Below are 21,058 nucleotides of genomic sequence, written 5' to 3'. Positions count from 1 at the left end.
GCAGTGGCGGTCCCTAAGGGCCTCGCATCCTTTCCATCACCGATGACGCCCCTACTGGATAACCCAGCATTCCCGCCTGGGTCGGTCCCTGGCTCTTTCCCACAGTGGCGGCAGATAGTGTTGCTCAGCGGGGCATCTGTTCGATCTACAGGGCTTCAGGACACTGGACACAATAAGGGACATGTACGCGATTGACAAACCGCAACGCTTTCAGTACTTTCAGATCAGGCACTGGCTTACGGACAAGGACATTGTACCTCACGTGAACCGCCCCCTCACCCCGTATGAGAAATGGCTTCTTACCAAATCCACAGATTCACGGACAATCACAGAATTAAATAAACTACTGACTCTACTACTCCCCCCCCCCCATGACGCGATCAGCAGGTCAGAGACAATGGGAGCGAGAGCTGGGACGCACGCTCTCGGATAAAGAATGGCAAGACATCTTCTAGCGGGCGCACTGCACCGCTAGAAATACAGCCAGTAGAAAATCAGCGGTAAAGGTGGCCTACTACTGGCACCTGACAACGGAACGTTTGCACCAGAGCAACCCACGGAGAGACCCCACATGCTGGAGGGGATGTGGACACACGGGGACCATGCTCCATATACTTTGGGAATTCGCAGAAGTGCAGCAATACTGGGAGGCGGTACTCCGGGACATAGACGCATACTTTGAGACGGAGATCCCCCGCTTCCCGGCATACACGATACTAGGTCTCCCCAACAAACTCACTTTCCCGCTCAAATCACTACGGGGGAAACAGAGGGGACTAGCGGTAGGGGTAGCGGCACAACACATCCTCTCCCTCTGGGGCACCTCACGAAAGCCTACACACACAGGGTGGCTTCACTGGCTATGGTACATAATGGGGATGGAGAGGATACAAGCCTCACTCACACAAATATCAGACACTTTTAAAGAAACATGGCTGCCATTGGTCTCCCTGCTAACCCAAGAATTTAACGAGCTTACGTGCCCTAAATACCTAAGGGTTCTCAGATTAGCAGATGAATTCCACAAAACGACAGACGATTCGGGGCGCAATGTCTAAATCAGGTCCTTTCAGTCACCCACCGACGACTCATCAGAACACACCGGAGGGAGGGGGGATGAAGGAGGGAGGGCACCAGGGGTGGGAGGCAGTTGGGGTTAGGGAGGGCCTTGAGGGGGTATGGGTACAGGAGTTCTAGTTTGCATTGTGACAGATTTCTATCTCACGAGTTCACATGGACACATGGCATCTGCCCCCAATGCTCAGATATCTAACGCATATGTAGCGAATGGGATTGGAAGTCACCTGCAACGTCATATCTGTCCAAATGCTATTATGTATTACATTGCTGAACTCAATAAAAATAAATTTGATCTAAAAATAAGCGACTGGGTATGCCTGCAAACTGTGTCAGTGGAGAATTATGGCAGAGTGATCCTAGTTTGCATGATGACAAAATACCTTAACTAGGGCTTGTTGTACAGTACCTCTCAATCAGGAGGCCTGGGGCTTCAGGAGTATCTGGAACCATAATCAGAATCATGAAGCGCTTGCACAACAAACTGTTTGCAGAAGGGGCAAAAACAAACCATATCCATTTTCTTGTCAACGCTACATTGAAAACCTGCCTGTAACTTTCTGAATGTTTATTTGGAAGTCTTCCATTTGATCAAATTTCAGGAGCTCATGTTAATGGATAAAAATAAATGTTGTAGGTCAAATAAGAGAGAAACAGAAAGCTACAACACTGGGTGCAACAGGAACTTTATTAATTTAACAAGTGTGCCAAAAAAAAAAAAACATTATCAATTGTTATTTACATACCCACAATTTCTCAACTGGAACACACCACATGGCCTACAAAGTGCAGATCATAGCTGCATTAAAAATGGCAGCATACAGAATTAGTGCCTCTGGACAGATATTGTTTCACTGCAGGCCTATCAATTTATGAGTGCAAGTGAAAACTAGGAAACTAATATTAACACTGTAAATTGTTTACTTAGAATACAATCTTTTTGGAATCCAGAAGAACAGTATTATAATGCCATAACCAAGATTTTTTCAAAGGTGAACTCAAAATCTGTTAATGCTACCTTCACAATGACAAGTGTAGGTCTCTGTGTTTTGGTCAATGGGAAGGATCCGCCAAACCACTATACATCAATAACTTTCTGCAAAATATAGTAATACACAACAGTGGATTTTGGACTCATTTACGTAAATTTTTGTAACACTCCGTGATACACAAAAGCAGCATCTGCTCTAGGGTCAACTCCGAAATCCTGGTTCTTGAGGCTCAATTACTAACATCAATTTTGGGAATAATATATATGTTTTTCAAATATAAACATCTGGCTACACAGACAACTCATTTACAAAAATAGTTCCACACATTCTTAGTTTATTGTTTAACTTAAAAAAATACACACAAAAAACCAACCCTGATCTGTTTACATTAGTAAAGTCTTTTCATTTCAATACTAGCATTAATCAATAAATTATCCAATGACCATTATTCACAACTGTATAACGGTCCATAAAACTAACAGTCCATTCTGATGTAGAACTTCATCTTACCCTAAATGTAAACCTACCATAGAATATATACATATTGTTTTAATTTTTTCCCCAAAGGGTCCAGAGGGACACCATATAGGCAAAGAATCACAGACGACCGAAATCCTGTTGGTCAGATGCAATGTTTTGGCATTTACAATGATAAATACTCGCATACACCATAGGCCTTGCATTGGACAGACAGAAAATACAAAAAATGGTATGCCTCCTCAAAACAGATGTTAAAAGTGGATGCCATGGCTGATGGAGAAGTTGGACTTGCTTTGACTATCACTATTAGCCAAGATACACAAACAAAAGTGAACAGGCTACTGTTCCAAAATGAGCACAGTCTCTATGAGAAGTGATCAAAAAACAAACAGCTTAATTGCCATCACCCCATAAAGAACCTTTCATTAAGGTAATAGTATGTAAAACAAGAAATATTTAAAAAACAACATCAGGCAAAGGTTTAGTTAATACAGCATCTGTGACACTGGCATACCTTCATTCCCAATTACATAAGCAACAAGAATTTAAAAAAAGAAAAAACAACACAAACAGCTTGCAAGACCGCAGAGTTTCACGTCACACATGGACACGCTTTAAAAATCAGCAACCGGTTAACAGTTCTCTGGTGCAGATACAAACACTCACAGACAAAATACAGACAATATTTCCAAGACACCATGTGAAGCTCTGGGTGAACAGCAAAGGCTTTGCAAGAGTGCTGGCGTGCAATTCCTCAGGGATGTAGGCGCCTAGAAAATCTGTTGCTCAAAGAGAATTTTTTCGAACCCTGCTGGAGCCGTGTGATAGAATTCACTAAACTGGCAATCCAAAATAGCACTGTCGTCCACTGCAAGACAAAAAGGGTGGGAGAGGGATCCAAGGTAAATGAGTTAAATACCTTTAAATGGATGCAAACCAATCTGTACAATGTCCTTTGTTCTCAAAAATATAGTTTTTACTATTAGGCACTTTCTATACAACTTCTGCAAACTATTTCTTGATAACATACATATATATAAACGTGTAATTTATTCTTTCATGCTAGACATCCTGACTGATTACGGATACCCCTCTGTGATGATAGTTCACCATTCAAATAAGGTTTAAAAGTGATATTCAACACACAACAAATTTGCAAGCAGTGATTAACACCTTCATTCTGCACAGCCTATTTTAATCACTACGCAAGTCCAAGAAACAATCAACTGAGATGCGTACCAAGTTTGTTACATGCACATGAGGGCTTGGTACGCCTTGGTGTGTTGAAAGTAGTCTTACAAGCTTACTAGCAATGTTACTTAACATGGAGGTTGGTGATCCTTTAAGTTTGTCACCCTGGGGCTTCTTTGTCTTTAGAGAAAACTACTTCTCTAAAGAGCTAAGAAAAATGCTATTGACAAGGATTAATTCTATTAGTAGTATTCAGGAGAGGGATCTGCCAAAAAACAAAAATCTCAAGTAACTGACATTAGAAGCCTAAGTACTTACTTATGTCACAGATACCTCTGTTTGGGTATGATGTTCCAAGCAGCCGCAGAGGGAAGAAGCTCTACCCTACCTGCGCCTCATTCCCTTCTGCCAACTAGTTGCCAAGTCTTTATAACATCCTTAAGGTGCAAGCGATCCGGCTCTCCACAGGAGCAATAACAAGTGGGGAACGGGTTTACTGAATCTGGGTTAGCTGGTGCATACAGGCCAGGCTCTTACCACAACCCCTTCAAATTTTAAGACTCTCCCATATGCTTTATGAGGTTCAGCAGTAAAGCAATATCCAGAAAAAGTACATGATCATCTGGATTGGCACGGTGGGAGCGGACATCTTTAACAACACAAATCTCAACAAGACAAATCAACAAGGAACACCAAAGACAATCATCTTCGCCTTTAAACAATGAAAAGGTCTTCACAAGTGCCACAAACAACACAGAAAAAGGTTCAGTATAGACAACGGTACATTTTTTTTACTCACAAATTAGCACATATACTGTACTACATTAAAATGTTTCTTCACTAAAGCTAGACATGGTTCAGACAGCAAAAGTAGGTGTCCCTGACAGAAGAAATACAACCTTAGTAGAAATCACGTAAGCTTTACTCTTAAAAGTTCAGCTGAAATGATTAATTCCTTCTGTCACACACATACACACACGCTGGCCAGCAGTAGTGCAAACACACACTCCAAACCCTAAACCTCCACCCCTGAAGCAGCAACGGTGCAGGCTTCTATTATGGCAGAACAAGTATTGGCCGTGGCAGCCAACAATATTTTACCTTCAGTAATGCTTTTTCTGGTGGATACTTTATCTAATTGCAGGTTCCAAAATTTAGAACAATCCCCATGTGCCAGAATGGATCTGGAAAACTCCAACGCACCACTAGGTGATGCTGTGCGGCTCAGAGTTGGTTCATACTGCCCCAGAAGTGGCAGAGCAAAGCCACATTTCAGCACGAGCCCTACATGCTGATATTAGTTTTTTCCCCTAGTGCAGAAAATTGTTGGTACCAGTCTTCTAAAAACTAATTGAACAAGTTACTTACCTTCGGTAACAATATATCTGTAAGAAACATTAGTTAGTTAGATTCCTTACCTTAGAATAACCCCCAGGCGTCAGACTGGATCCGGAAAATTTTGCGTAGCAGTATCCTTGCACGTCGGTAGGCGTTGTCTGTGACTCCGCGTCAGTCTGCGGCTCCGGGATGACTGAGTACTTAGACGCCGCCCTCGCACGCTGACGTCAGTTCTTATACACAGCTTTTCCGCGCCAGAAATGCAGAGCCGTGATAAAAACCGACTCTGGTGCCATGAAAGTAGGGCCCTGAAAGGGATGACCTTAACCCTAGATATCGGTTCGCAGAATGGGGAGGATGGGTGGGGCGGTAAGGAATCTAACTAATGTTTCTTACAGATATATCGTTACCGAAGGTAAGTAACTTGTTCATCTGAAAGAAACACGTTAGTTAGATTCCTTACCTTAGAATAGATACCCCAGCAATACCAACCCCGGTGGTGGGTCTGCGAACCAAAATCACACCAGAAAGTCCTGGAGAACGGAACGGCCAAAGAAGCCATCTCTCCGGACTTAGCTGTCCAGGCAGTAGTGTCTAGCAAACGTGTGCAGCGAGGCCCACGTAGCTGCCTGACAGATGTCCTGCAAGGGGACTCCACGACCCAGGGTAGTAGTAGCCGCCGTGGCCAAAATGGAATGGGCCCTCAGCCCAACAGGAGGCTCCTTTTTCGCCAGGGAGTAGCAAACCTTGATGCACATGACGACCCACCAAGAGATGGTTCGTTTGTGCACTGCCCGTCCCTTCTTCGCGCCCACGTAACCAACAAAGAGCTGGTATTCCACTCGGAACTGGCGTGTGCTGTCCAGATAGAAAGAGAGCGCATGTTTTGAGTCCAGACAGTGGAACCTCTCTTCCTCTTTCGAGGGATGCGGAGGCAGAAAGAAGGTGGGCAGGTGACAGACTGCCCGATGTGGAAGGCTGTGACTACCTTGGGCAGGAAAGAGGGACACGTTCTTAAAACAACCTTATCCGGGTGGACAGAAAGGAAAGGAGGTTTAGAAGAAAGAGCCTGGAGCTCACTCACTATACTGGCAGAGGGATGGCAACCGGGAATGCAGTCTTAAGAGTTAGAAGACGAAGAGGGCAATTGTGAAGAGGCTCGAAAGGAGCGCACATCAAAAAGGTCAGAACCAGATTCAAGTCCCACTGAGGAATCACGAAAAGAACAGGAGGAAACATGTGAGTGATGCTCTTTAAGAATCTATTTACAACCGGGGACTTGAAAAGAGAAGGCTGATCAGGAAGCCGTAAGAAGGCCGAAATGGCAGAGAGGTAGCCCTTGATAGTGCCCAGAGCAGAGCCCTGCTGTGCAAGAGAAAGAAGAGGAGAACCTCTGAAAGAGGTGCAGAAAGGGGATCCACAGCCTTTGCTGTGCACCATGCCACAAATTTGTTCCACCTGCAGGCGTATACCGTTTTTGTGGAGGGACGCCTGGCTGCCAGAATGACATCACAGACTTCAGGAGGCAAGTCAAATGGCCTCAACTGCCGCCGCTCTATCTCCACGCATGGAGGTGGAGGCTGGACAGGTTTGGGTGGAGGACCGTCCCCTGCTGCTACGACAGAAGGTCCTCCTGAAGAGGCAGACGAATCGGGGGATCGACTGACATGCTGAGTAGCTCGGTATACCAGTACCTTCGCGCCCAGTCCGGAGCCACAAGGATGACTTGGGCCCGGTTGCGCCTGATCTTCTTCAGCACTCTGGGCAGAAGTGGTATAGGCGGAAAAGCGTACAACAGACCGCAACTCTACTCGCGAAGAAAAGCGTCTCCGAGCGAGTGCCGCCGAATAGATCTAACCAAGGCACTCCCCACTGCCGAAAGAGGCCTTGTGCCACGTCAGAGTTCAGACGCCATTTGTGATCCATCATGCACCGACGGCTGAGTTTGTCTGCCCTGGCGTTCAAGGAACCTGCCAGGTGTTGAACCACCAGGGTAACACCCTGGTGTTCCAGCTATTGCCAGAGGTGCAGAGCCTCCTGGCAAAGGGTCCATGACCCCACCCTGCCCTGTTTTTTGCAGTACCATATGGCGGTGGGGTTGTCCGTGAACACCTGCACTACACTTCCCCGGACAGAGGGAAGGAATGCCTTCAGTGCAAGCCGGATCGCCCGCAGCTCCAGAAGGTTGATGTGGAGCCGGGACTCCGCCGGAGACCAGAGGCCTCTGATCTCCACCTCTCCCATGTGGCCACCCCAACTCAGGAGGGACGCATCCGTCAGAACTACGTGCTCCGGTTGGGGTAGGGAGAGGGATCTGCCGCTGACCCAATCGCGGTACGTGAGCCACCACTGCAACTGTCTCGCAGACCCCTTCGAGATCAGGACATGGTCTGACAGGTTGCCCTGACGCTGGGCCCACTGACACTTCAGGTTCCACTGCAGAGCCCGCATCCGCCATCTGGCGTGATGCACCAGAAGGATGCAGGAGGCCATCAGCCCCAGAAGCCGCAGCGTCAACCTGACTGAGACCCGGGATAAAGGCTGAAAGTTCGGAATCAGAGTCTGAATATCCCGAACCCGCTGTTCGGGAGTATAAACCCAAAACTGCGCCGAATCCAGAACCGCTCCGATGAAGAGGAGCCTTTGAGAGGGACACAGGTGTGACTTCGGCACATTGATGGAGAACCCCAGCAAGTGCAGGAGGTCGGCTGTAGTCTGAAGGTGGCTGACGACTGTCTGGGGCGAGCCCGCCTTTAACAACCAGTCGTCGAGATAGGGGAAGACTGACACCCCTAGCCTGCGCAGATGAGCTGCGACCACCGCCATCACTTTCGTGAACACCTGTGGGGCGCTGGTGAGGCCAAAGGGGAGCACGGTGAACTGGAAGTGCTCCTGGCCTACCGGCAGGGCCGGGATGTGGAAATACGAATCCTGCAAGTCCAACGCCACCATCCAGTCTCCGGGGTCCAGGGCAGCTAAGACCTGAGCCAGAGTCAGCATCTCGAACTTCTCCTTCCGGAGGAAGCATTTGAGGTTCTGTAAGTCCAAGATAGGGCGTAGGCCCCCTTTGCCCTTCTTGGGAACTAGAAAGTAGTGGGAATAGCAACCACATCCTACTTCTGGCCCAGGAACGTGCACGATGGCCCCCTTGGCCAAGAGGGACGACACTTCCTCTTGCAGAAGTTGCAAGTGATCCCACGACACGTGGTGGTACTGCGGTGGCATGGCTGGAGGGGTCGCCTCGAAGGGGAGGGAGTAGCCACTTCGGACGATTCACAGCACCCACCTGTCCGACGTGATGCTGCGCCAGTTGAGGAGGTGATGGCGGACCCTGCCCCCCACTGGCGTCAAATGGGCCTGAAAGCTCGGACTAGGAAGGCTTTGAGGCGGATGCTGCGGGGCCGGATGTGGACTGGCCTCGCCGCTGTCCCCTGGCACTGCCACTGCGGTTACCACATCCGCCGCCGCGCTGGATGTTAGACTGCGGCCCGTGGCTAGCAGGAAGTGAAGGGGCGCCCCTTCCTTGGCCACGAAAGGAGCGAAAGGCAGACTGCTGCGGACGTTGGCCCGAGAGGCCCAAGGACTTGGCCGTAGCCCTGGAGTCCTTGAAGCGTTCAAGCGCATGATCTGCCTTGCCACCAAAGAGGTGGCTGCCATCAAGCGGCATGTCTATGAGGGTGTTCTGGACATCAGCCGAGAAGTTGGCGGACCTCAGCATGGCGTGGCGGCGAACCGCCACCGTTGATGACATCGCCCTGCCCAGTGAGTCCATGGTATCCAGCCCACATCGTATGGAATACTGCGCCGCGTCTCGTCCCTCCGCGAGGGCTTGAGCGAGCTTCGCCCGGTCCTCCTCCAGGCACTCTGGCAGCACGGCCGCAACCGTATCCCACAGAGTGGGTATAACGGCCCAAAAGGCAAGCGGTGTTGACTGACCGCAGTCCACAACTGAGGGACGAGAACAGTTTCTTACCAAACTGTTCATACCTTTTGGATTCCCGATCTGGGGGGGCAGTTGGGAATGAGGATTGGGAAGTAGAGGCCTAGATAACCAGGCCCTCGGGGGTGGGGTGGGTGGATAGGAAGCTAGGGTCGCCCAGAGCTAGGTGGTGGCGCCTAGCGACGTTCCTATTTACAGGGGGGCCTGTAGCGGGCCTGGACCAGGTGCCCAACAGGACGTACATGAGAGCCTCATTAAACGGCAGCAGAGGTTCCGGAGAGCCTGTCTGCGGTTGAAGGACCTCAGTGAGGATGTTAGACCTCACAGTAGCGACGGGGAGCGTAAGGCCTAGGCTGTCCGCGTCTGCACCACTCTACAAGCAGCCCCCTCCTCCGTAGCCACAGTAGGAGGGAAGACAAAGCCAGTGTCAGGGGAAGTGTCGAGACCACTGGCCTCCCCTAGCTCCTCTGTCCAGTCCTGAAAGGACAAACTCACGTGTCAGCGGGTACTCAGACCTCTCCCAATCCCCCTCGTCCTCCATCTCCTGAAATTCAGGGTCAAAGGATGGAGCCGGATCAAAGAAGAAATGCTCTTCAGACGGTCTAATGCCGGATCTGGACTGAGGGAGGGATCAGGGGCGGAGCCGGGACCGAAGTCGCCGACGGCGCCGGGCCGAAGCACTCGAATGCGCCAGGGCCGACGCACCCGACGGCGCCGGGGCCAACGGACCAGGCCCGAGTGGACTCCCAGTCGGGGTCGCGTGACCCGACGGAGGAGAGAGGGACCTCATGGCCATGAGGAAGGCCTCAATCTCCTCCGGCGTCGCGTTCAGCCCAGGGACCGGCGGGTATGGAGCTGGCCGGGAGCTGGCCGGGAGCCGGCGGAGCCGCGGGGCGGTGTCGCCTGAACCCCCCGCCGCATTGTGCGAGCGTCGGGGGAGTCGGACGAGCAATGTTGTCTCTTCTACTTCTTGTGCCTCTTACCTGAGGACTTGGAGCCCGACGAATGGTGTTGACTCGCGAGCTTCGATGACTGTGGCACTGCGACCAGTCCCTCAACCACCTCTTGGACCGGGACCTTGAGCGGCGCGGGGCCGACTGCCGGAGCTTGAGGCGCTTACGGGACCGCTCCCGCATAGCCTTCAACGTCAAGGCCTGGCAGTCGGGGCACGACCAGTCGTCGTGGTCGGCCCCAAGGAAATACAGGCACAGGCGGTGGAAATCGGTAACCGACATCAGTTGGTTGCAGTCGGTACAGGGCTTGAACCCGGGCATCCCTACCGGCACCGAGAGTCCTGAAGAATCGAGAAGAGATCAAAAATGACCAAAAAAGTTTAGTCAAAAAGTGACTAGGGTACTGCTTCCTCCGGACCTGAGCTTGCTGGCGCGGAAAAAAAAAGAACTGATGTCAGCGTACGAGGGCGGTGTCTAAGTACTCTGACAACGTCATCCCGGCGCCAACGACGGACGCGGAGCCGCAGACGACGCCTACAGACGCGCAGGGGTACTGCTAAGCAAAATTTTCCGGATCCAGTCCGACGCCTGGGGGTTATTCTAAGGTAAGGAATCTAACTAACTTGTTTCTTTCAGATTGGGACATTTTAGATCAGGGGTCTCCAACCGGTCGATCGCGAGCTACTGGTAGCTCGCAGACACCCTGTGAGTAGCTCGCGCTGCTTGCTGCTCAATTTAGTAGCCCTTTAGTGTTTAGGCTGTTTTGAGGCTCCGTTACCCGCCCTCACCCAAACCAGCTGCTCAGATTGTCTTTGAGCTGAGCTGGGGCGGGGCAGGCCAAAGAGGAAGACGTTCCTCTCCTTTGTACGTGCAGAGGGGTGTCTCGTGACCATCTATGCGCCCCCTGCCTTTCCCTCACTAGCAATGCATTGCATTGTTTGTCACGCGTGCGAAGGGTGCTCGTGCGGAGCTGTTGCAAACGTGGCAGGGCAGAGCAGCTGGTTTCCCGGTCGCGTAAGCAGTGTAGAACTGCCGAGACCCACACCATCTGCCTTTTCAGCAGCACAGCCTGCCACCAAATATTTTCATCGATAACCAGAGCAGCAGGTAAGCCGTGTGCGCACGCCTGGCCTGGGGACTTGAAGTACGACACTAAAGACCAGGCCTGCTAAAGACCCTGCATACCATCATGTGTAAGCCTCCAGCATGCAGGGTCCTGTCCTCAAAATACAGGCCTGGGACAGAGTCTTCTCGCCATGAAGCGGTTGGTCATGGGAGCCTGATAATAGGAGAGGCCGCTCCGTGGTTTTAACAACTGATGTTTAATGTTGGTCAAGTCACGTGGTTGCCAATTTAAGAAAATAACTCGTAGCATTCGGAATGAGAACCCTTTTTACAGCGTTTGTCAGTCAGACACTGCCCAGTGCTGCCCCCCATCCTCCTCTCAAGCTGCTGAACGGCTCCCTTGTATGTAGGCATCGATGTAAGGATCAGGTAAGATGACCTCCCTTGGCAGTATCATTCATCTCCCTGCCACCGCTGTCAGCCCACGTAGATTAGGCCCGGGAGCTGGTGGTAGTCAAACTCGAGGAGGGCATGCGGGGTGTACTGCTCCAAACCACTGAACGCTTTTCTGGTTCTCAATACATGACAGATATGCTGAATCGAGCGCGTCAAGTGTGCTGAGGCGGGGGCCACAAATCTACACACCTTCCTCTGATGACGTGGGGGAGGCAGGTTCCGCGCTCTCCGGAGCCATTCTGGGGACATTTCTCCACCCCAACACCTGTCCTTTGGTGTCTAAAAAAGTGTGCCTGCAAGCTTACTCAGTGGTTATGCATGGGGTTTACCAGCACAGACCTGGAGGAATGCAGGAGGTACCAGCACTTGCTGAAAGGATGTGAGTCACGCCAGCTGGGTGAGGCTTTAGTGTGGTCAGGCGAACTTAGCCTTTAATCTTCCTGAAGTCGATACCATGGGTAACGCAGACTTGTGCCATATATAAAGCGCTATGAAGCCACTGACTGAACTGTACCGGCAAGAGCTATAAATTAAAAAACAGAACTATGTATATTTGTATGGAAGACGTTCCTAAACACCATTCTTTAGCGTGCCTTAGTGAAGGACATCTTTAAACAATTTCCTTTTCTAGACTACTAGAGCTTCTGGCCTGTCGGTAGGTGGTTTGGGTGGACCCGAGATTGAGATTCAGACTGTTAACTTTACTCTGTTTTAGGTTTGAGGGAGAGGGTGATTTACTACAGCAGGCATATTTGGTTATTCCGCTGTATAAGAATTTGAGTGTTGTGCACGTCTTACAATTTTAAATGGAGCCAGCAGTTTTCCAGCACTTGCGGCTTTGGAAGCATGGTTCTGCTCTCAGTTTACTTCAGAGATGGGTTGGTGACTGCAAGTTTCTGAGAGCTGCCTTGGGAGTCAGGGTGAGGCCTGGCCCATTCATCATTGCAGGGCTGTCTCCTGTTGCACGTACAGTAGGCGTCAGTTACAGGGTAAAAAGCCTTGAGTTTAATATTACAGTAATAGTAATAAATTGGTGTAAGTGACAAGGCCTTCTCAATGAAGTGTGCAGCTCAGACCCCGTGCTCCTGCGATAATGCCAAAGTCCCTACACTAGTGCCCCCTGCTACTCCCCATGTAGCACCAACTTTGCTTCTTTTTTATGATGCCCCGATTCCTTGATAGTACCAACATTTACCTCTCCATACAGTACCCACCCTGCAACTGCCACAGTTCGTTCCTCTTCTGTAGCGCCCACCTTGCAACTGCCAAACAAAGTCCTTACCTCTCTAGTGCCAAGATCGCTGCTACCAGAGCTAGTCTTTGCATCTATCACCAAACTCCCCCTACCTGTAGGGAGCCTTCATCCTCCCACAATGTATCTTTCCCTTTCTGCGCCCTTTCTACTTCCACAATGTGCCCCTCTCACAAAGCCTCAGCCTTCCTACCAAAAGTAATTATCTTTCCAGCTAATTACTAACTACACTTATACTGAGCCTTTATGTTCGAGCAGGCCTGTGTTAGAGAAAGTGAACATAAACAACTAAGCATGCTTAATTAGACTTAACTTCCCATATTCCAAAATGCTTACAGTGGAGCAAATACGTCCTTGCTCCTAAATGATTATTACATTCAGAATAAACCTTTTACAGAACATGGAATAGGCCGGGTGTGAAAGCAACTTGCCAACAGGCTCAGAACACACGCTAAGTGAAATGTTTCACGGGTGAAATTAGGATGAGAGATGGAATGGTAGTTTGTGATGAAGTCGGGAAGCTCATTATCATTCAGTAATTTTATAAGCAACTATATGAGGAGGACTGATATACCAGCAGGGGTGCACTATTACTTGCAATGGGTCGACTCTTGACAACACAAATCCAAAGTCAATCCTTTCAGTGTTTCTAGGAAACATACTTTGTTCAAACCACAGTATGGGCTCTGAAGAAATGAGACCTAAAGTCAATGAAACTGGGCGTGGGGGGGTCTTTCGGAAAAATGCACGAGTTCCTTGGGGTTTAGTAGCTCACAACGATTTTCACTGGCCAGAAGTAGCTCTCACTACACAAAAGGTTGGAGACCCCTGTTTTAGATGGTAAAAAGCCCACTTCACAGATCAGGGAGTGGATTACTTACATTTGTGGATTACTAAAGACAACCCTTCACCGGAGGGACAGGTTGGAAAACCCCATAATCCAAGGCCTCTTTGTCAAAACCGTGCACAACTTACAAAGAGAGGTGTTCAATCTCCCTATAACCTGAGGACGAAATCACAGAGCCTATCAATGACTTTTGTCTAGAAAAGCACCAGGCCTCTGTGGTCCGCAGATGTAATTTTACACCAAATTTGCTTCCCTGTTAGCCCACTACTTGTTGGCCATATTTAAGCACGGTGCCTCCCAAGGCTACTTTCAGATTGACTTGAGGGAAGAACTCATTACAGTAATTCCCAAACAGGGTAGGCTATCAAACAACTGCTGCTCCTATCGCCCAATATCAATCCTCAACGTAGACGTTCAGGTGCTGGCGAAAGTCTTTGCTGCTAGGTTAAGCAGTTTAGTGCAAGAAGACCAAATGGATTTATGCCTGCCTTATTATTTGCCACAGACTTAGATGTTTACACCTGATCATGGCTAGGGCGCACGAAGTGGGGAAGCCCTAGTACGTTTATAATGGTTGACTTCGAAATGGCCTCTGGTTTTGTAAGTTGGCCATTCTTACACCAATTACTGGAGGGAATTAAATTTGTGCCTCTTTTCAATAGTCAATACACTTTTACTTGGTCCCAAACAAGACTTGACACTCTCTCCTCGCCACTCATTAGGATTGCCCCTAATCTTAGTTACTGTTCCCTCTAGTGATTAAGCCATTGGCTGAACGGGTAAGGCAAGATGCTGAGGTACAGGGTCTTCAATGGGTGGTGAACATGTAGGACAGAGGATTCCTATACGCAGATGACCAGCTCCTTTTCCAGCAGAGACTGGCAATCTCTGGGCCCCACTTGATCAACATACTTCAGATATATGGCGAAGCATATGGATCCTTGTTAATTTGAATAAATCCATTGGTCTTCTTGACAGAGGATGCTGAGATACAAGGATGGGAGAGATGTATGTTCCACAGTGGACGGGTTCAAATATCTAGGAAATTCCATCTTGAAATATATAAAGGTGTTGGGAACCTCAAAGTGGGTCAGTTGATACATCAGGTGCAGAAAGGTATGTTTGCATGGGATAAATTCCCACGTAAGAGAGTTGGAAGATTCACTGTAGTTAAAATGATTCTTCTCCCCAAAATAACACACATTCCCAATATACCCACGACAGCTCCCTCTGGATTACTTAAAAATAAAAAGCAAAGCCTCAGGCCTTCTTATGAGTTAGATTGCCAAGAGATGATCGGTATGCTATAGGGCTTGCACATTCCCCAAGCCCTCTCACTTCCCTGGTCCACTAAGCTGAGCATAGACAGCTGGCATGCTGCACTATAGTGGAATGAGTGAGATGGTAGCTACAGTAAGGAGACACATCTGTGGCATGGGATGATGGCTGTGGTTGAGAGCTAAGAATCAGGGCTCCCATTCGTAGGATCTAACAGGAATCTCCAAGTTAAGCTATGTCTGGGTGGGGAATAACATTATGGTTTTTGAGGATTTAGTGAAAGAATTTGCTTTGCACAATACTCAAGTTTTACCATTACCTACAGGCAAGTCATTCTTTAGATGACCACAAACAGGCCCTGACAGACTTGACGGAGTTTAACCTACTAGAAGCCAAATGGACCAGTGAGCCCCTCACATATTTGTAAGTCATTGGTAGTCAACACAGGGACGCCTTAAGGGACCTGCAGGAGGAGTGGCAAAGGCACATTGTACAGCTAGAAGCCAAATGGGTAGTAATGAAGATTGCGCCCAGACTAATTGTGATCTCAATTAGTCTATGGCTGGTGCAGTTTAGATAGCTACACTGGGTATACTACACCCCAGAGAGAATGGGAAAGATGAAACGTGGTCACAGACTTAAAACGCCCCGGTGTGCAAGAAACACATTAATGCATATGGCGTGGGAGTCCTTGATTATAAAGAAATTGTTGTTCCGCATACACACAATACTAGGGAAGGCGGTTCAAAGGCAGGTCACAATGACTAAGTTTACACTCTTGGACCTGGAGGGCCCCAGAGAATCAAGAAACCTGGTAGGAATGGACCTATTTGTAGCCAAACGAGATACTTTGATCTAATGTTGCCCCCTCGACAGGGGAATGGAAAAAGAGGATGGACACCTGTGCCAAAGCAGAGGAGGAAATGTATACCAGCACAAAAGCAAGAAAATATGGGGACATTTTAATCGCCTACTCTGATAACACAGTTATTTGAAGTAGGCTGGAGGACGAAATGTTAATCATAGTGAGGAATAACTTGTGTTAGGAAATGTGAACTATTACTATATGGTCCCATACGAAGATGCATGTTCTTTTTCATCTTTTGCATTCATGAGAAAACAAATAAAAAGATGTGTGTCCCTAACAAGTTGCTCTAGCTGGGTGGATAAAAACAACCAAAACATGGGCGTTTGTTGACAACGCGTCAGAAACAAGTCCAACCATTTGAGAATGAGATAGAAACAGAGTAATTTGAACGAGGATGTTTTTTAAATTAGCAATATAGAAAACCATAGCGTCAAAATCATGATATTGTAGGAAATCGCGTTCTCAGTAACAATTAAAGTATGATGCTAAGAAACCAAAATATGCACAAAGTGCAAGCCAAAATGCTCCAGTAATTTGAAAAAAATTAAAATGTGTAGAAAGAAGGAATACAGTTATCTTGGGACAGTAGTACAGCAGCTCTTGCATTTTTTAACTAGGAGAGAAGACTGAGCAGAACATTTGTTCTTAAAAAAAAGTCAGACCGCAAGGCTTTCAAAAGTGCAACAGAAACTAAATGAGATGCATATTTTTTTGGACAGGTTCCATTTCATTCACAACACATGAATAGAATACCTGCACTGGAACAGACTAGCCATGCTTAACCTTTTAAGGCAAATCAAGGTATTTAAGAAAATATTCACGTTTTGTACAGGGTCGATTTCTTCTTGCCTCTTCCAACTAGTTCCAGGTCTATGTCAAATTAGTGATGGAAAAACAATTTGCGTACCTTAAAACATGAGTGCAGTGCGTCATGCTATTCATGTACAGCAATCTTCATCGGACAATCATCTTGGATCACCAAGTCTGAACTCAGATTTGCTTCAGAGGGTCTTTTCAAGCCAAAAACCGCTTTCACTTACCTGACTTGCCCCCAAAACAGCAACATTTGTAGTCATTGCTAAGGGGATGGTAAAACCCGACTGTGGAGAGAAAAGTCCTGACATTTTCAGGCTCATTACCAGTATTCACCAGGCTAAAGTGGGAGAGACATTGTAGGAAGCTGGCTCAGCACATACTATACCAAAGTGTGTCCCCAGAGGTATAGCAGAGGCTAAATTAGATAATCACTAACTGCTCTATTTGTGGTAGTGTGGTCGAGCCGCTAGGCTCATTAGGAGGGTATGTTAAGCATTTATTGTATTCACTCAATCAAGGCTGATGTCACACACTCAGTGACAGATTCAGACCAATTAGGTAAGTATAAAAATAGGTATACTTATTTATAGAACCAAGCAGGACTTGGTACAGGTAGGTAATAAATACTTTCAAATGCACAACTGTTCAAGGAAATACAGTTGTTCTTGTAATTACAACAGTTACAGGTTGATATTGCCTTTTCAGAATACTTGGCATTACACAGTAAATACTTTCCAATTACTTTTTGGATTACTTTACAATAGTGCTCACTTTTCCCCATACGTTAGCAGTTCTACATAGAACACGTTTCTAGACCCCAAATCTGAACACTTTAATTGCATCACAAACGACACTGTGGTGGCCGGGTGCAGAGTGCAGGGGCCCAATGTTAGCCAGCAGGCTAAGGGGGCGTTTGGTTGGGGTCTTCTGGCAAGCAGGTCACTTGGGAGTGGGAGCACATCTCCTAGGGTTGCAGTCTGCACTGCAGGGACCAACAACCGACACAAGAACTGCACCACCAGTGGCTCGAGGAGGCTGGGTGCAGGAGTTAGAGCGGACGTCGGCGTCCCTGGGCTTCTCAATCGAGACCGTCTGTTTCAGAAAATAGCAGGCTCGGTCAGGGGGACATTTTGGAGGCGACCCATGTCTGGGAAGGTGACTGGGGGTTTGGGAGGATGCTTGGACACCGTTGGTTGGGCCACCCAAGGCCGGGAAGGCATTGAGGGCTGGAGTGTCTTAGGCGTCAGTTTCCTTAGGCTGCATCGGTCGCAGTCCGTGTCAGTCGGACAGACGCGATCATACTTCCTGGACCGCTTCGGTCAAGGGAACAGTTGGCTTATCGCCTTCAGTCATGGTCGGGGAACCTTCAAGTAAAGGCTGCAGGTTTAGTTTCAATGCTTGTGGGCGGTCAGGGGTCACCGGATCTCAATGTAGGATCGTCAGGGTGGGGGGGACCTCTATGGAGTATGGGGCACTCATATAATGACAAGTAACAACCCCAAGCAAACCAAAATTCCAAAGTGCAATGAAAACCAGCAAATTAAAAATGACACTTTACTGAAAAACAATTTTTATAAAAAATCACCAGAGTATTTAATAACTTTCTAATACAAATTACACAAAAAATGATTATATTTTAAAAAACCATATACATAATAATTAAAACCGACATGAACATAAAATTTAAAAATGATGGTAAGGGTGAAGTAGTGACGGTTTCTTCAACGCGTTTCGACACCAAGTGTCTTCGTCAGGAAAGTACCATGATATAATTGATCTAAAATTAAAATTAGAATAGACAGTCTTTAACCACATCGCTGCTGTGCATTTTCCCCTCCTGTGCTGCTTGAGACTCATTCCCATTGTTCATGACGAGCTCAGCTCGTCATCAGCACAGCTCCACTGTGTCTCATGACGAGCTGAGCTCGTCATGAGCATGGAAGGGGTTAATACAGATTTTTACAGACTTTTCTACCCAAGTACATTATTAATTGCCGGTACATACATGGTCATAGTTCTAATTTTTTTAAAACATAACAGTTTTTGAATTTACATTAGGTAGTACCCTGGAGTGGGCTTTGAGGAAACAGAATTCAAATGTTGTATGAGCTAACAGTAAAAATAACCACTGGCACATGCGCACCTTAATGTTTAGTTCTTTTATATCAGAAGACACTTTTGCCTTTAACAAACTGGATATCGAAATGCGGCCAGCCCCCATCCTGTGTTTTGCTGCTATAACATTACAGTACCGCCCTATAGATAAACGGTTATTTTTACTGTTAGCTGATACAAAATTTTATCATCTAATAATTGGCAAGATTTAGTCTTAGTCACCTTCATATTGGGTATCTAGTTTTTGGCCTATATGCGCTATCTCTTTACTTACACGCTCTGTCTTGAATTCTGTTTCCTCGAAGCCCACTCCAGGGTACTCCCTAATGTAAATTCAAAAACTGTTAGGTTTTTTAAAAATTAGAACTATGACTATGTATGTATCGGCAATTAAGTTCTACCTAGGTAGAAAAGTCTGTAACAATCTGTATTAAAAGACTGTCTATTCTAATTTTAAATTAATTATATGATGGTACTTTCCCGACGAAGACCCTTGGTGTCGAAACGAGTTGAAGAAACAGTCACTACTTCACACTTACCATCATTTTTTAATTTTATGTTCATGACTGTTTTAATTATTAGGTATATGGTTTTTTAGAAAATATATGCATTTTTTGTGTAATTTGTATTAAGAAAATTATTAAATACTCTGATGATTTTTTATAAAAATAGTTTTTTAGTAAAGTGTCATTTTTAATTTGCTGGTTTTCATTGCACTTTGGAATTTTGGTTTGCCTGGGGTTGTTACTTGTCATTATATTGCTTGCCCTGACCCAGGAAATTGATCCACAATCAAGGGGTCCTTGTTATTTACCATTGTATGGGGCCACTCAACCATGACCTATGGTGGCCGGGTGCAGAGTGGTGTAGAATCACAGAGACAAGACTCTGAAGGTTAGTCATTCGTTTGAACAAATCTGGTGCTCACGGGAGACAGTCTGATAGTGGAGGGCAGGGAAGGTCCGCCAAGCTCTGGGGCTCTCCTGCTGCTGTACATGCCAGTGCCTTCGCTGTAGGCAGGTTGTGGTTGGGACAGGCCGGTAGGGCTGGGGCCAAGTCAGTTGGTGTCCTCTGTTTCTTCCTGGGTCAGCACAGCTTTTCAGTCTTCCTTTCTTCCTCGAATCTGAGGAGGCAAGGTTCAGGGTTGCTAAATTTAGGGAAGGTTTAGGGGTGTGTAGGTTGGGACCAATGGGTACCTTCCTTTGGGTGGGTACTACCCCTATTGCGCTACCCTCCAGTGGAAGGGGGCATTAGCCTCTTCTTAACTGGCCGAGTCCCCTCATCTTCAAGATGCAGGGGACAGAGATGTGTGCTTCACCTCGCTTCCCTGACCTGCCGGGTGGGGTCAGAACCAGTGTGAGCCAGTTGCTGGGGGCAGCAAAAGGCAGGGACAGCATCCAAAGGCGGTAGGCCTTTGAAGCTTCCCCTTTCGTGGGTGCAGCCCATCCTGGGGGAGGAAGCATGACTCCTCTGCCCAGGATGGGCTTTGTTTCTGCACCCAGAGGGCGGAGGTCCTCTACCTGGGGTTCCAGAAACCGGTCTAGTTGTAGCAACGGTGGGCATACCAACCCCACTCTCAATCCTTTAACAACCAGCCCTTTTAGGGTATGGCTGCTGTTGCTCCAGAGAAAGGAGAAGAAATCAACAGGCACAAGTGCACTCAACAGTCACCAAGGAGGACACGCAGCAAGAAGAAGGCCCCTCCTCAACCAGGGAGCAGTGCAGAACCAGTCTAGTGGACAATCTGAGTGATCGCATATTAACATCAGATGAACAGACAGTGTTGAACAGAGGACTTGGATTTGTCCCTATTTATGCCGATGACCAGTTCCAGACACAATGTGAGCGGACCAAGTTTTGACCTTTGAGAAGGCAGTGACCGATGAAGTGTTGACCATGTGGACTTAAAAAAACAACACTTCCATAATTTACCCTCTAATGAGACCAAGGCATTACAGACTTTGGCGAGTAATGTTTCTATAACCATCAAGCCGTCGGACAAAGGCAGTGCCATAGTCATCATGGATACACCAACATACCGCACAGAATGTTTACGCCAACTTAGCTATAGACGCTTCTACCGCCCTCTCAAATAGATCCTACTCAGAGAATCGCATGAGAAATTTCAGACCTCGTGGATAAAGCTAAAAATGAAGGGTGGATTACGACCCAAGAGGCAAGTTACTTGATTACCACGCATCACATATTTTTATGTATTACCCAAAATACATAAACCCCAACGAACACCACCAGGACTTCCAATAATTTCTGCCATATGTTAACCATTGTCAACTTTTGTGGACCATTTTCTGCGCCCGATTGCAAGTGAGATGCCCACGTATCTCCAAGATACTAAAGACATCATTAGAATATTACCGGAGATAGAGTTC

The 21,058-nt window shown here is 47.4% G+C and overlaps 1 protein-coding gene across 1 annotated transcript in view; it reads right to left on the bottom strand.

The window, feature by feature from the left end:
- Positions 1–1,746: 1,746 nt before the first annotated feature.
- Positions 1,747–21,058, bottom strand: part of SPRYD7 (SPRY domain containing 7) — a 177,676-nt gene continuing 158,364 nt past the window's right edge. The window contains exon 5 of the mRNA XM_086934955.1: positions 1,747–3,417. Coding sequence (XP_086791081.1) covers positions 3,320–3,417 — 98 coding nt within the window. The 3' untranslated portion in view covers positions 1,747–3,319. The remainder of the gene's footprint in view (positions 3,418–21,058) is intronic.

The sequence above is a fragment of the Lissotriton vulgaris genome, chromosome 8, assembly GCF_964263255.1.
Source record: "Lissotriton vulgaris chromosome 8, aLisVul1.2, whole genome shotgun sequence".
Lineage (NCBI taxonomy): Eukaryota > Metazoa > Chordata > Amphibia > Caudata > Salamandridae > Lissotriton > Lissotriton vulgaris.
The sequence above is the reverse complement of the archived record's forward strand: the minus strand, read 5'-3'. Positions and strand labels throughout refer to the sequence as shown.